Source organism: Pelodiscus sinensis, chromosome 7 (genome assembly GCF_052426305.1).
Source record: "Pelodiscus sinensis isolate ZL-2025 chromosome 7, ASM5242630v1, whole genome shotgun sequence".
NCBI lineage: Eukaryota > Metazoa > Chordata > Testudines > Trionychidae > Pelodiscus > Pelodiscus sinensis.
In genome coordinates, this window is record NC_143058.1 from 4,893,774 (window position 1) to 4,910,892 (window position 17,119).

At 45.5% G+C, this 17,119-nt stretch overlaps 1 protein-coding gene across 1 annotated transcript in view; it reads left to right on the forward strand.

Moving 5' to 3' along the window:
• MAP3K2 (mitogen-activated protein kinase kinase kinase 2) overlaps positions 1-17,119 on the forward strand; it is a 102,294-nt gene that overhangs the window by 63,997 nt on the left and 21,178 nt on the right. The window contains exons 7-10 of the mRNA XM_075933035.2: positions 152-251; positions 533-663; positions 3,034-3,113; positions 7,210-7,277. Of these exons, the coding sequence (XP_075789150.1) occupies positions 152-251; positions 533-663; positions 3,034-3,113; positions 7,210-7,277 (379 nt within the window). The remainder of the gene's footprint in view (positions 1-151; positions 252-532; positions 664-3,033; positions 3,114-7,209; positions 7,278-17,119) is intronic.

Here is a 17,119-nt window from a genome sequence, read left to right on the forward strand (position 1 = left end):
ACCATATGGACTTTTAAGCAAAACTGATATATAGCATAGAAATGTTTCTTTTAACATAAAGAGCTTTTGGAAATCTGTAGTGTATTTTTATTTATTGCTTTCCTTTCAGAACTACAGAATTAATAGTTTTAATTTTTTCCCCCATTTTTAGGCTCCTGCTCTGAGTAACATGGAACCCCTGCCATCACTAGAAGATTTGGATAATACAGTGTTTGGAGTGGCAGAGAGGAAAAACAGGCTGTCTGTAATAGGTAAAGCAATTAATATTCCTGTGCCTTTAAGTGTATGAGCTTTCCTTTTAAATTGTCTGCACTTATATGAGAGAAGATCTCTATTAATTCTGACTGATGTGTTGATGCCCTGTTACTTTTACTGAGATTTATTCATGCTGGTGAGTTAGGTGATGTGTTAATGAATTTTAGTTGTAAAAATAAAAGAAACGTTAAATAAAAGTAAATATATTTTTAATTTGCCTAAATGTTTATTGTCAAAAACAACAAACTGCTTTTTTTTTTTTTTTTTTTTAAAAAAGGTTCTAATACTCGTGATAGAAGTTCACCTCCCCCAGGATACATTCCAGATGAGCTGCACCAGGTGGTACGAAATGGATCATTCACTAGTATCAATAGTGAAGGCGAGTTCATTCCAGAAAGCATGGATCAAGTAAATATTTTTTTCTTGTTTCCACTTGATTAAATGCCACTATGAACATGGTGGCTGACTGATCTATCAATTTACCACCTTGTCAGTTAATGTGTGTATAATGGTTTAACAGAGTACTGTAAATGTAGTAAGTATTACCACCTTCTTCTGGCAGGTACATGGGGGCGTGGCATTCTGTCCCTCTGATCTATTTGTTTCATTCTGGTGGATTAGCTCAGTATTAGAATCTACAAGAATTCCTGGTCTCTGAATATCAGTATCCTGTCTGGGTAGCTCAGAAGATTGAAAATGGAATATGTAGTGCTTTTCGCATCTGGGTCATTATTTATCCATATTACAGTGGTGCCTCATTGCCCCTTTTGAGATCAGGGCCTGGTGAGAGAAGCTCTGTATTCACAATTAGTAAGAGTCAATATTTACCATAAAGAATTTGAAATCTAAGTAGATGAGAGAGAGTGGAAGAGAAAACAGAGGGTTAGTGTTAGTGGCTTGTCGGTTGCATAGCAAGTCACTGTATCAACTGAGAATAGAAGTTATGTCTCCTTATCCACTGGACAGAACTTCCTACTATTCTTCTGATCAGATCCAGCCCAGTTCTGTAGATAATAAAAATACATTATTCCTCTTGTTGGCAGTGAGGCCAAAGATTGCATGTATGTAGACTCCAAAATGTAAAAAATGTATAGCATGTATGAGTCATCAGTAGTATTTTAAATCTAGGACCTTCAGCTAAATAGCATATGTCTAGGGCCGGCTTTAGGAAGTGCGGGGTCAAATTCGAATGGTTTCGACGAGACCCCGGCAGCTAGGTTTTTTTGTTGAGCCCCATAAAAACCAAACCACCACACACCCAAGAGTCACAGCCCCGTTAAATCCAGGGAAGCCGCCACACTCCTCTTCTGGGGCCACCGCCCTCTCCTGCAGCGCACGTGGCATGTCCCAGAGCTGTGGGAAGGGAGCAGCCAGCACGGGAACAGATTCGGGGGAATTGGCCTAGAGCCAGCTCTGCATATGTCCATAGCATTGATTCTATAGGAATAATTTGCAGTAGTAGATTGTTATCCTCTCTGGACCAGCCATTCAAAAGGGCAAGTAACCTGGATTGTCAAAGACACAGTAAGAGACATTTTTGACCCCATGTCCATCTCCTTCCAAGATTTTAAGTTCTCTTTTCAAAGCTGTTTCTTTAAATAAAAAAAGGATATTTTTAAAACATTGCCATAGCTAGCTATCCTGTAATAGCCAAATTATTTTTGCTCGTATTTTGAAAAAATTTCAGCCTGAGAGAGATCAAGCAATTCTGTGACTCTAATGTAGGTGCTGCAATTACTCCTTTTTGTGTGTGTGCTACATACATTTCCGTTAATATAATTTCTGTAATGTACTATTTTCTACACCGGGGTGGGCAAAAGGGCCTTCATAGGCCAGATCCGGCCCACCAAGCAAGTTGATCTGGCCTGCGGAGGCCCTGCCAGTTAAGGTCTGGAGGCGGTGGGAAGTGTGCAAAGTCTCTTCCCGCCCTGCCCCAGCCTTTAGAAGCAACGCATGCTCCTGGCAGGGAGGGAGGAGACTGTGTGTGCTCTCTCTGTCTCTAATCCCTGATTAGAGTGCGCACGAAGTCTTCTTCCTCCCTGTGAGGGGTGCGGTGCTTCTAAGCATCTCGTGTCTTGCAGGACAGGGGCAGGGTGGGAGGATACTTCGTGCACTCCCCTCACCCCCAGGGCTCAGGGGCAGAGGAGTGCGTGAAGTCTCCTCCTGCCCTACAGGTGGCTCAGCAGTTAAAATCAACCACCAGCTGCTGCTCAGCTCCTTCACATGCTCCCTCTTCCCATGCCCTGATTGACCTGGGGACAGCAGAGGGGAGTATGCAAAGTCTCTCCCCACTGCCAGGGGCCTAGATGTCTAGAGGGGACTGCCAGCTGTTCAGAACAGCTGGTGGTTGTCTCTGGGAGGGGAGGGGGCAAAGACTTCGTGTGCTGTCCCACCCCCTGACAAATCAGGGTCTGTGGGTGGGGAAGCATGAAAGTGTCCTGGCCCCGCCCTTTTCACCTGAGGCCCCACCCCTTCTGGGGTGGCCTGGGGCCACTTCAAAAATTTCTGAAGTGACCCCCGGTCAAAAATTATTGCCCACCCCTGTTCTACGCTGCGTCAAGTAAATAAATAAATACAAACAATATATTCATATTAGGTGGGAGAAGGGACCAGAATATTTTTCAGCAAGCAGGACTTCATGCAGTAGGGCTTCAGCTGGATCAGTTATAGCTGCTGGTTTTTATGATTAATATGTTGGGAATTTGCGCTATAAAATGTGAACTATCAATCATAAAAAAGATCTTTTTTTTTTTTGGTCCGACTCTTGTTACTTATTAGATGCTGGATCCATTGTCCTTGAGCAGTCCTGAAAACTCTGGCTCAGGAAGCTGTCCCTCACTTGACAGTCCTTTAGATGGGTAAGAGCAACTTAAATTCAGCACTTCTTTCTACTAGATTGCTTGAAAGTACCATCCACAAAATACAGTAACCCAACTGTCAGAAACAATTTCTAGGTGTGCTTTTTTTCAGACATATTCATGAGCATGCGCGCACATGCACACGCGCACACACACACATCCCCGCCCAGTATTACTTAAAGGGATTTAATTGCTTACTAATGCACAGAAGAGAAGAGTACCATATCAGCCTGTTATTTTTGAAGAGGCGTAACATTTCTGTTTTGAAGATGCATCAGTTTCTGTTGTGGCTTTTTCTGTTGCACACAGAGATTTACTGTAAGTCTGGCCATTGTCTTTGTAAATTGAGTGTGTTCTACAGCTATGAGCAGCTCCATTACACATATATATTAGATATTGGCATAATCTGCAAGAAAATTCCATTCCACTAATGAGCTACCCAGTACTATGCTTAAAACCACTGTTATAAATCAGAACAAACAGTCAAACATACATGGAAAGGTGAGTGATAGTTGTATAGTGTCATTGCAGAGAAAGATCCTTCAAGATATAAGATTATGTTGTTGGTACATATCTTACTGAGTATTTTAGGTTCACTTACGTGCCTAAATATTGTAAATAAAACAAAATTTGAATATTTCCCAGATGAACTGATGTTTTCATTTCCTGATTTTTTAAAAAATGAATATTTTCTGTTCAGAGAGAAATCATTGTATAGGACAGGGGTGGGCAAAAGGGCCTCCGTGGGCTGGATCCGGCTCGTGGAGGCCCTGCCGCTTCCTCACCCTTAGGCCAATTACGGCCAGGGAGCAGGGGGAAGTGAACCAAGTTTCCTCCACCCTGCAAAGAGTGAGCGCCACACGCTCCTGGCAGGGTGGGAGGAGACTTTGCGTGCTCCCCTGCCCCCAGACCAATCAGGACCTGGGGGCGAGGGGAAGTGCATGAAGTTTTCTCTGCCCTGTCCCTGCCCTGCAAAGAGCGCGTAGTGCTTAGAAGTGCTGTGCATTCTTGGCAGGGTGAGAGGAGACTTTGTGCACTCTCCTGCCCTCAGACCTGATTGGCCTGGGTTAGGGTTAAGAATTGAGAGTTAGTGAGTGAAACAGTCGATCATTGTAATGGTTTAGTTTTATATTTACTTAGGTTTTGTCATTTTGTGCCACTCAAGGAACTGGGAGGTTAGGAGGTAATAAATACTTAATTAAAATTATTAGTACACATTTATGAAACACAAATCCACCAACCTGAAATGGATGGTGGTTCCCATGTTGAACCGGTCAGACTGGCAGAACAGTCAGTCATAATTAGGTGAATTTGTGTGTGTCCTTTCCTGATTTGAGGGGGACATCATTGTGGATGGATTTATCTACCATTTGTGCTGCAAAATCCATCTTCTCTGGCATTTAAAGTGGTTGGAGATGCATATGTAGAGGGGCTGGAAACTGAAAGATGATCTGGTAGGGTCTCATGGTATGGTTGGGGAGAAGGCATTTTCTTTTGTGGGAAAGTATACATTGATCTATTGGAAATTAGAAGTTTGTCTCAAAACTTTAATTATACATTTTAAAAAATGTCACATTTAAATGTTGGTTGATGGTTAAAATTATGGGTAGATATCAGATAAGTCAAATAAATAAAAAAATTTCAATCTTGCACATGGTGCAAAATTCCTGCATTATCCTCAGAAATTAAACATATTCATGCTTTCACTTTATGGTGTCTTATAATGTAATTTGATTGCTATAAAATTTTGTGATCATGCCAGTGATTAACTGTTGATGATTGGAAACCTTATGGAGTTATAAATATCCATTCACAAATCTTGCTCGCTTTTTGCTCCACTCTCACAGAAGCCAGAAGTTGCAGAAGGCTAAACTTCCATGTCCAAAGCACCTTAAGAACTTCCTCCCCTTATTTGTTCTTACCGTCAAAACAGCAGCAACACTTCTGTGTTGAAAAAGTTAGGGGAAAGTAATCAGTTCCCACCTTGTTTTGTTCTTATGGAACAAATGACTGAGAATGGCAAGAACAGGGGTTTCTAGTCTAGCACAACTTCTCAGGTGTTTGTACCGCCGGGGAAAAACTCTCTTTCCAAAGGAAATCCATGCTAGATAGTCAGAACTAGACTAGAGTCTCATGAGCAAAATTTTGGCACAGCAACAGGTATGTCAATCACTCTGAAATCTAGCTTGACATCAGTGGCATATTGAATATGGTCATCTTGGAGTTTAAGCTGTATCTGATCTTCCCTTCAACTGCAAACTTTAAGCAGTTAGATTCTACAAGCTAATAGCCTCAGAGTTAAAGCATTTATCTCTTCATGTCAATTTTTTTTTGAAAAAACATGAAATTATCATCTAATTGTCATCAAAGTATCATAATACATTTTTTTGGAAACTTTTGAGATTCGAACTTTCCAGAAACTTGGGGCAAAAGTTTGCTTACTGGATGAATTCTTAGCTATGTTAATTCAATTAGGGTACATCTAGACTGCAAGCTTCTTTCGAAAAAGCTTCTTTCGAAAGAGAGCATCCATACCTTAAAACCGGATTGAAAAAGCGATCTCCTTTTCGAAAGAGAGGGTCCAGATTGCATGGACGCTCTTTCGAAAGAAAGCCCTGATTGCTATTCACAGGGCACCTGTGCTTTTTTCGATTGACTCTTCTTTCGAAAAATGTCCTTGTTCTGCATCCACACACCTTTTTTCAAAAGAGCTCTTTTGAAAAAGGTGTTCTTCCTCATGATTTGAGGTTTACCAATCTCGAAAAAACCCCTGCATTCTTTCGATTTAATTTAGAAAGAATGCAATTTCAGTGTAGTCGCAGGTGAAGTTTTTTTAAAAAAGGGCAGTTTTTTCAAAAAACCCAATGTAGTCTAGACATACCCTTAGAGAGAGAAATTAGTGGCAGGAACGATTAGTTGTTCTTGGTTGTTTAAGAAGTTGTTTCAAGAATCTTCAGACTTCCCAGGAAAACTTAAATCTCCATTCCTCAAAAGTTTACCTTCATAAGATTTTGTTTTCTGATTAAAGTGTATTCCTTTTCCTTGGAAGAAAATAACTTTCTACTGCGGAATATTCTGTACTTCTATAGCAACTTTTCAGCTAAGTGCTCTTGCAAATATTAATTAATTTAATCTGATAAATAGCTTTTTAGTTAAGTAACTGTTATTCCCATTTTACAGATAAGAAAACTTTTGTATGATAGAGAGATGGCATCAATGTTTGACACAGCCACTTTGTAGCTGATGTGTAAAATGTTATGCATTCAGTTTTAGGTATTTAGGGGTTTTATCTTTTTTAATGATTGCCTCATTTTTTATTATTTTTCTAAGAAAATCTTGTAATCTTGATTGGTAGACTGAAAGTGTATCCTATGAAAATATTTCTTGCTTAGAATTTTTTTTGACTTTCCAGAACCAATCCAGAGACAGTCTTGCTATCTTTATTTAGTCTGCCTCTTTTACTTTGTTTGAGGACTCCTAACGGAGGTTTAGGCTTGTGTCTCCCTTTCTGCTTTTGTCTGAAAAAGGAAGGTGCTGGAGTGGTATGGTTAAGGTCGTGCTCTACTGCAATTGGTAGTTCTTGTCTGACTGGAATCCCATCCATTCCTGTTTAGTGGCTGGGAGTTGTGTATAAAGACAAATTTCTAGTTTAAAGTTTTTTATTAATCACTTGAGCTTCACAGAAGGAAAAAGGAAATCTGATGTTTACAAGACAGATTTGCTTTGGCAAAAATTCTTGATAAATTAATATCTCGCTGATGTTTTTATTTTGTTTCACCATGAAGGTGCAAGGCATGAGCTCCTGCATGGCTTCACTGGCACCTGCTTTGCATGTCTCAGAATAGACTGTACTAACGAGAAACGTCATTTCGTTACTCCCTATCCCAAGCAAGATCCATCCATTGTGATTAATATCTACAAGCTTTGATATTTCAAAGTTGAGTCCCATACATGCCTACAAGTGCCGCAGACTGGGGTAGTACATACTTTGTGGTGTCATTTAACAGTTATAAAACTGGAAGACTTCTTAACTGCTTGCCTGACCACTCTGACTCTCCAGTAACAGAGTATCTAAAATGTCCATTTACACTTGCAGAGACAGCTACCCCAAATCTCGGATGCCAAGAGCACAGAGCTATCCTGATAACCACCAGGAGTTTTCAGGTAAGTAAAACTAGTGGACCCATTTAGTCTTATTAGATACTTCCAGCTCTAAGTAACATGTCTCATAATCTACCAGCCATGGGCCACACAAGCATTCGCCTCTAGTCCTCATAGATCCTTCAGTTTAGTGGTTTGCACACTGCAACCCTTCAAGTGTGTCTCTTCAACTTTCGTCCCCTGCTCTGTTGGACCAGTGGTCCCCAACCATTTGAGGTTGCTGGGTGCCAGGGGGTGTGGCTGTTCGCCCGCCGGGTGCCAGAGGGTGGGGAAACTTGCACGCCCGGGACCGGCGCTCCCCTCCTCTCCCCCCAAGCGCCGCGTGCCCGGGGCCAGGACAGCGGCCGCGGGAACCGTGTTGGGGACCACTGTGTTGGACACTTGATAGTCACAACATTGCAGCATCCAAAGATTCAAAACGCCTCAACTTATAGATTTCATCTCACATCATTGCTTTGCTTAACATACAGCTCCTAGACTTGTTTATAGTGAAAGCAAGTATAAGTTTATTCAGCAAAGCAGAAAATTTACTATGAGCAAGGGGAAGTATAGAAAACAAAGAATTACATATAAAATAAAATCATAGCACACACTGTAGAGCCGTGGTCACCAACCAATAGATTGCAATCAATACTGCCAGTTGATCATGAGGCAGTGTTCCCAGCCTCCCCTTGCTCCCCTCCACCCCCAACAATGAGCCCACGCTGGTGCTACAACCTCCTGCCTCCCCCAAAAATAGAGCTAGCTCTGGCTTCGTGCGGCGTGGTGGGGAAGTCCCGCAGTTCTCTGCCAGATCTGGTGTGGAGTCTCGGGACTCCTCCCCCTCTCCCATGCGCACACCGCAGGAAGGAAGGAAGGTAGGTAGCACGGGGAAGGAAGGAAAGGAAGACAAGACAGCGCGCACTCCTTTCCTGCCCACAACAGCATATGCACTTCCTTGGCTTCCCTTCCTTCCCTGTGCTCCAGGAAGGTGGTGGGGGCGGGGGGATGTTTAAGATGGCGGTGCAGGATCCGCTGTTTTTTTTTTTTTTTAAGGAGCCGCACATGTGCTTCTTCCAGCACTGCCCACAGATCCTGTCCCAGAGATCCTTGCCCCTGGAGACCTCCAGGTACTGGCTGAGGTGCCCCTGGCCAGGTCTCCACCAGCACCCTGCTCCTGCTCCTTCCTGGCCAGACACCTATCCCCAGCTTGCTCTTATACCCTACCTTCATCTCGATTCTGCACCCCCCATCTCTGTCCCACCCACTGGATCCCTCTTTTATGCCTTCACCTCCGAGTGTAGAGGGGCCCACAAAATCCACTAACCTTGGAACGCCAGAGTTAATCTGGCCTAGGCCTTAAAACTTAGTCCTACCTCCTCTCCCCCCACATGGGGCTGCAGTGCCAGGGAAGTGAGGTGTTTCAGTTGGGGGCACATCAGTGAGGCTTGGGGGGATTTTAGAGGAGTTGCTTTTTTGCATCTCCTTGTGTGGTCCCCGATTGATTTTTCTATGGGTCAGTGGCTCCTGACCCAAAACAGGTTCCCCTCCTCTCCCATAATTAAAGACAATGCTTAAACATTTTGTATTGGACATAATATTTTATTTAAAAATGAAGCCTGGTCAATAAGCTCCCAATTGGGGCCAAGCCCACATCTGGCTGCAGCATCATAACACTCCTATGCACCCCCCACAGATCCTAACCCTGAGCCTATCATACACCTGAACCCTCTGCCCTGATCCTCTCACATCCCCAAAAACCTGCACCCCCACAACCCCAGTCTTCTGCCCCAACGCTCCTGCACTATCCACACACTGCAAACCTGTGCCCTGAGTCCATCATACACCAACCCCCCCTGCCATGCACCCCCTCATACATCCAAACCAAACTCCTGCACCCATACCTCCACAAGCCTGTGGTTTGCTCAGCAACCCAGCCCTCCACTTGACCCCAACACTCTCCAGCCTGGAGCCCCTCCTTGAGCCAGCATCCTCTTCTCCTCCACCTTCTGCACCCAATTCTCTCCTAGAGCTTGCACCTCCCATCCCTTCCACGTCCAAATCCCTCACTCCCACCCCAGAGCCTGCACCTCCTGTATCAACCCAATGAGAGTGAGTAAGGGCTGGGGACAGCAAATGATGGAGAGGGTGGAGCCTCAAGTAAGGGGGTGGGATCTAGAGGAAGGGATGGGATAGATCATGGCTTGCTCTGATATTTAAAAAGTGATCTTGGGTGTAAAAAGATTGGAGACCACTGCTGTAGAGCCTAGATTTAATTAAGATACTCATGTCTTGAAGCACCCAGAGTCTTTGAAATGCTTTACCACTAGGCTGGCTATGGTCCTCAGTTCAGGAAAGAAGCATGCTGTTTAGTTTGTTTCCCAGATAAAGTATTCACTGTGTCCCTTTGGACTCCCAAGGTGGACTGGACCAATCCTTCGTCTTTATTCATAACCAGACTGCCCTGTGGCTGTTTGTTCCTGCCTGTCAATTTCTTCTCTTGTAGATTTTTCTGTCTCTTAACTGGCACTTGGCTCATGATGTGAATGGGCACACACCTCAGACATAAAATATACAAATAGCCAAATGGGGAGACAATGTCTGTTACCTTCTGCCTTGTTAAAAGGTTAGCGGGTAAGCCTATGCTTTCCAGTTAACTGGCCCTTTCCAGTGAACTCTGGCAATGGCCAGTTGTGCTGGGCCAGGCCAGAGCAGGATCCCGCTCTGGAACCCCAGAGCTGCAATGGGTCTGGATGTTAGGACCTCCCTCAAAATGGTTATTAACTGATTGAGCACTCTCATTTCACCAGTTGTCCGTTTTAACGTCCTTAGCCTGAAAGGAACATTTACTAGGTGTCAAGTATCAGAGGGGTAGCCGTGTTAGTCTGAATCTGCAAAAGCGACGAGGAGTCCTGTGGCACCTTATAGACTAACTGAAGTGTAGGAGCATAAGCTTTCGTGGGCAAAGACCCACTTCTGACATGCATCTGACATGCACTTCTGACATGCATCTGGGTCTTTGCCCACGAAAGCTTATGCTCCTACACTTCAGTTAGTCTATAAGGTGCCACAGGACTCCTCGTCGCATTTACTAGGTGTGTCACCTGATCACCCGCCTTAATTCCAAAACCTTAAAAACATAATTTTCAGCATAGCTATATAACTCCTTCAGTATTATCCAACTGGTACAGACATTTTACAATTGTTATAAATACCAGTATCTACTGGCTCTCCATAGAGATCTTACATACTTCTCTGGTGAGCTATTCTGTGCATACTCTGTAAAACCCTCCACAACCATCTGCCATTGACACCAAGGGATTCCATGGTCACAGGATAAGGACATAATTTTTGCCTCTCATTCAAAAGCAAGAATCATAGAATACTAGGACTGGAAGGGACCTCGAGAGGTCATAGAGTCCAGTCCCCTGCCCTCATGGCAGGACTAAATACTGTCTAGACCCGTGGTCACCAACCAGTAGATCGTGAGCTACCGGTAGATCTCAGGGGCTCTAAGAGTAGCTCTTGAGCCCTCTCTGAACTGCGCACCTGCGCAGTACATTTACATTAGATTTCCTCATTTGAGGAGCAGCTACTCACTGAATAACAACACAGGTGTGTAGCTGCGAGGAATGGTGGGAGCTGGGAGGTCGGGAGGGCTGAAACACCCCAGCCAGCTGACTGTGGCTTTCACAGCAGGAGCTAGGCACAGCCTCTCTGGGCTGAGCGCAGGGCAGCCGGGCTGGAGGGAAGAGAAGCAGCTGCCCGGCCAGCTGGCCACGGCACTCAGCCAGGGTGCACCACACTCCACGTGGGCTGGCGCAGAGGAGAAGATGCCTGGCCAGCTGGCTGTGGCGTTCAGCCCAGAGGAGGCTGAACCGCGCTCCAGCTGATTGGGCCGCTTCCCCTCTGTGCCTGCCCACGGGGAACTTGGTGGCACCCTGGCTGAGCGCCATGGCCAGCTGGCCGGGCAGCCGCTTCTCTTCGCTCCAGCCCGGCTGCCCTGTGCTCAGTCCGGAGGGAGCGCGGGTCGGAGGCTTCCCTCCGTGGCTGCTGTAGGGAACTCCCTGCCCCCAACCTTGTTCCCTCACCTCTGCCCCAAACTTGTCCCCTGCCCTCCTGGCTCCCTGTTCCCTCTCCCTTGCCCCCCCCCCCCCAGCCCCGCTGCAGAAACCTGCTCCCCCCCTGCAGAAACTTGTCCCCTGGCACCCTGCCCCCGCTGCAGAAACCAGTTCCTTCTGGCACCCCGTCTCCTACTACAGAAACCTGTCCCCCTGTTCCCCTCTGCAGAAACCTGTCCCCCCCAGCACCTGTCCCCTGCTGCAGAAACCTGTCCTGGCACCCTGCCCCCCTCCCCTGCCCCCACTGGCACCCTGTTCCCTGCTCCAGATCCCACTAGCACTCCTCCCCAGTACTGTGTCCCCTGCTCCCAAGTGACTTTTCTATGGGTCAGTGACACCTGACTCAAGGCAGGTTCCCTGCCATTCTCATAAATAAAGACTGCAGAAACTTTTTGTGTTTAACATAGTATTCTATTTAAAAATGAAGCCTGGCCAACAAACCCCCAATTGGGGCCAAGCCCCCATCTGGCCACAACCACTCCTGCACTCCCCCTTCCCCAGACCCTAGATCTGAGCCTATCAAACACTGGAACCTCATGCTCTCAGCCCCTCACATACCCCAACCCAAATTCCTGCACCCTCACATCCGCAAGCCTGTGGCTTGTTTAGTATCCCAACAGTGCCCAGCCTGGAGCCCCCTCCCTGAGCCAGTGTCCCCTTCTCCACCTGCATCCAGATTTCCTCCCAGAGCTTGCACCTCTCACACCTTCCCACATCCAAATCCCTCATTCCCACCCCAGAGCCTACACATCCTGTCTCAACACAGCAAGGGTACAGCTAGACTGCAGGAGTTTTTCAGGATTCTGGAGATATCCCAGAAAAACTCTTCTGCATCCAGGGTTCTTCCGCTTTTTTAGTGGAAGAGCAAACAGGCTCTTTTGGTCACCCCTATATTCCTCTTTCCACAAGGAATAAGGTGGCTTCCAAAAGAAGGGTTTTTTTTCCTGACATTTGGTCCAGTGTAGACAGGCCAAATGTTGGAAAAACCTCTTCCTACAGAATAATAAAAAAAAATAAAATAAGCAGCAGTATAAGGATTGGGGATGGATAGCAAGTGATGGAGAGGAGGAGAATAGAGAGGGCGGGGCTTCAAGGAAGGGGCGGGGCTTCAAGGAAGGGTCGGGGTGGTAGATCTTGGCTTGGTCTGCCATTTAAAAATTGATCTTGGGTGTAAAAAGGTTGGAGACCACTGGTCTAGACCATCCCTGATAGACATTTATCTAACCTACTCTTAAATATCTCCACAGATGGAGATTCCACAACCTCCCTGGGCAATTTATTCCAGGGTTTGACCACCCTGACAGTTAGGAACTTTTTCCTAAGGTCCAACCTAAACCTCCCTTGCTGCAGTTTAAGCCCATTGCTTCTAGTTCTATCCCCAGAGGCCAAGATGAACAAGTTTTCTCCCTCCTCCTTATGACACCCTTTTAGATATCTGAAAACTGCTATCATTGTCCCCCCTCAATCTTCTCTTTTCCAAACTAAACAAACCCAATTCCTTCAGCCTTCCCTCATAGGTCATGTTCTCTAGACCTTTAATCATTCTTGTTGCTCTTCTCTGGACCCTCTCCAGTTTCTCCACATCTTTCTTGAAATGTGGTGCCCAGAACTGAACACAATGCTCCAACTGAGGCCTAACCAGTGCAGAGTAGAGCGGAAAGAGATGCACCTTTGTCCAGTGCACAGAGGCTAGGAGTCGGAGCTAGACCACAGTTCATAGAACATTTGTGTAACCTTGAATTTAACCTCTCTGAGCCCTTATTTCTGTATTTTTACCTCATGTCCCATGCATCATTCAATGTATGGAATAGATGTTCAATTAATTAATATTACTATTTTGTTCCCCCTTGTTCAGCATATGGTCCTAGACCTTACTTCATGCACACTGTTCAAACCCTTCTGTGAAGACAGATTATTAATTTTGTCATGGGCTTTTCATTGACGTCATCACAGAGGTGTCCACCTGCTTCACAAACATCTTTACAAAATGACTGTGAAATGACAAGATAGTATTTTCCCCATTTTACATATGGGGAACTGAAGCACAGATTAAGCTCCAAAAGTGTTAACTAATTGTAGGTGCCTAATTTGAGATGCCTAGAACTGATTTTTCAGAGTAGTTAGTATTATGCATTAGTTTTTATATTGAAGCACAACTCCAGTTGACTTCAGTTACAGTAGTGAGTGCTCAGAACTTCTGCAAATCAGACTCTGCAGTCTCAAGTCAGACACCTGGAAAATGAGGTGCACATCATCAGTGGCCACCTGCGAAAAGCTTGATTTGAATGATTTGCTTGGCGTCGGACACACTCTGTGACAAAACCAATGATAGAATCCAGTTTTCTGAGGCTGCATTCATCTGTCTTAACCACGGGATCTTCCTTTCTCTTCCTGCAATTTCCTGTCTCAGTCACTATACAGGCCTTCCAGCTTCTTCAACAAAAGAGGCAATAGTCCTACAGCCTGCTTCGTTACAAATCCCTGATTCGTACCCAGTGCAGGTTCGTGTACTGAAGAAAGCAGGAGTCCTTAGGGAGGGGGGGAAACAGTATACGATTGTTTAAAGACTTTTATATTTCGTACACATAAGGTGGCACAGGCAATCTTAATTCTGACTTTCTAGTTTTTGTGTGCTTGACTCTGCAACCTGAATTTTCGTAGGTTTAAAAAAAATCTCTTATGTTTACACTCACACTCACACTCAGGGTATGTCTACACTGCCACCGTAGTTCGAAGTAGGGTGGCTAATGTAGGCATTCGAACTTGCAAATGAAGCCCGGGATTTAAATATCCCAGGCTTCATTTGCATGTTCCCGGGCACTGCCATTTTTAAATGCCCCGTAGTTCGAACTATCTGCCTGCGGTTACACGCGGCACGGACTAGGTAGTTCGAATTAAAGCTCCTAATTCGAACTACTGTTAAACCACCTTGCAGGAAGAATACCTCCTTGCAGATAGTTTGAACTATGGGGCATTTAAAAATGGCGGCGCCCGGGAACATGCAAATGAAGCCCAGGATATTTAAATCCCGGGCTTTGTTTGCAAGTTCGAATTCCTACATTAGCCACCCTAGTTCGGACTAGGGTGGCAGTGTAGACGTACTCTCACTGTTCTCTTTCTGCCTGTCTCTCTGATTCCATTAACTGGCATCATATAGAACCTTTAGATCCATCACATCTTTGCCCCTTGGGCTAACAGAGTGAATGATAACAGTATTGGGTTGTCAACCTCAGTATGGACCAGCACTAAAGGGAGATAAGACACAAACTGTGCCAGTGGGGTTCACAGGTAATTGCTGACAGCAAAAATGATAAGACTGGAATCTTGGGCTCTAGGCTCTCGCAAGGGTGTCCTTTTATTGGACCCACTCCCTCTAATCTTGGCCTCTTCTGCCCCATTCCCTGCAACCTGTCCTAGTGCTGACTCTTTCCCACCCCAGTCAGCTTTCTCAGTCAACTCCAGTTCCTCCCTTCCTGTCTCAGCTCCTTGTCTCCAGTCTTTTAGCACAGACTGCCCCCATAATTGTCCTTTCCTGGCTGCTCAGCTAATCTGTATTTTTTTTTTCTCCTGCCTCACCACTGGCTCCCAGTCTCCCACACTGGGCTCCTTATTCAATGTCAGCCTTCCATCCCTACCCCCACTTCCTCCTTCATCCCGTGTCCCATTCTTTCCAGATCCTCATCCAGTCTCAGTGTTCCCTAATCAGCTTCCAGCTCTTCTTTCCACCCCTCTCCTGTGTCTCTCACTAACACTAAATTCCAGCTCCCAATTCCCAGTCTGTCTCCAGATCAGCCATGCCATCACTGGTTCATTCACCTGCACGTCTACCAACATAATATACGCCATCATGTGCCAGCAATGCCCCTCTGCTGTATACATCGGCCAAACTGGACAGTCCCTACGTAAAAGAAAAAACAGACACGAATCAGATATTAGGAATGGCAATGTACAAAAACCTGTAGGAGAACACTTCAGTCTCCCTAGACACACAGCAGCCGGCGCCCCCCCCCCCCCGCCGAGTGCCGAGCGCCCGGCGCTCTCCCCGCCAAGCGCGCTCCCCCCCGCAAGCGCCCGTGCGCCATGTGCCCGGGGCCAGGCCAGCCCCGAGCACCTGGCGGGCGCATTGAAATGGCGCCTGCGGGCACCGTGTTGGGGACCACGGCCCTAGACACACAGCAGCAGATTTAAAGATAGCCATTCTGCAGCAAAAAAACTTCAAGACCAGACTTCAAAGAGAAACTGCTGAGCTACAGTTCATCTGCAGATTTGACACCATCAGTTTAGGATTAAAGAAAGACTGTGAATGGCTAGTCAACTACAAAAACAGTTTTTCCTTTCTTGGTGTTCACACCTCCAGATCCGCTGCTAGAAGTGGGCCTCACCCTCCCTGTCTGAATTAACCTCGTTATTTCTAGCCTTATTCTGGCTTGCATATTTATACCTGCCTTTGGACATTTCCACTACATGCATCTGACAAAGTGGGTCTTTGCCCACGAAAGCTTATGCTCCAACACTTCAGTTAGTCTATTAGGTGCCACAGGACTCCTTGTCACTTTTGCAGATCCAGACTAACACGGCTACCCCTCTGATATCTGTGGAGATAGGATACAGACTGAGAGGGGGCACCTTGACATCAGCGAACCTCTTCTCCCTGCCCTGCACAGAAAACAGGAGGCTCCCCAGAGGGAGGGGCAGCTCCAATACAAAGGACAGAAGGTGCACAGCAGTAGGGGGAGAGACAGCTGAAGTGCTGGCACTTGATAATAGCCTGTTGGCCAAACCAGTCAGGATCACCTGTCAGAGGCTCCAAGATCTACCAGTAGATCCCAATCGACTGGTTGGTGACCACAGTTTTAGAGCACTTCAAATAAAGTCACCAGAATTTCTTAACATAGTTAAAGAATTATTTCCCCAGCTTCATTCTCAGAAACATGTAAACCATTTTTGGCAGAAATTTTCCAGACAAACTGAGCCTGAGGCGGACACCTAGCATAGGAAATATCAGCCCAAGTGTTAGTTTGGCAGGGTGTAAGAAACTGAAAACCAGGATCTTAGAATTGGAAGTGTTGGACAGCCTTAATAGGGGGTGCAACCAGCCCTGCTTGTGATGGGGACCATGCTTATGCTAGTGAACTTTAGGGTAGTAGAAGGCAGACAGCTGGATAGACCAGTGGCAAATAGGAAATTTTAGTCATAGACACTGGGATAAACCCATAAGCAATCAGATATGCACAGTGTTGCCATATACATGAAGTCTGTAGATACCTTATAAATATTTTTACGGAAAGAGCCGTGAATCTTTTTTTCCATTTAACATAAGCAGGAGATTGCTTTTGACATTGCATGTAGAAAATTCCCACATAGCATTATTTACTAAGGTTCTCATATAAAAAGGTTACTTGTTGATTGAAGGAAAAATCTATTAAGAGAAATAATTTTCTTTTGTACTGGTATTGTGATTTTGTCCCTGCTTAGAAACAGATAGCAGTCTGTTTGAGTGGATGCTTTACTGTTTTATCATTTATAGGGACTACCACAATCTGATTAGTAGGCTGAAAGTTAAATCACTGATCTTTAGAATGTAATACAGCAGGGTCAGAGCAGCAGGAGAGTGATAGATGAGAGATCTACAAGTCCCAGGATTATCAGAGCCTTATTCCTTGTGAACTGAGGAGAGGTTACTCCCAGTTAATTAGAGGACCAAGAGAAGCTCTGCCCAAAGTGGGGTGGGGCTTCAGGGCAAGA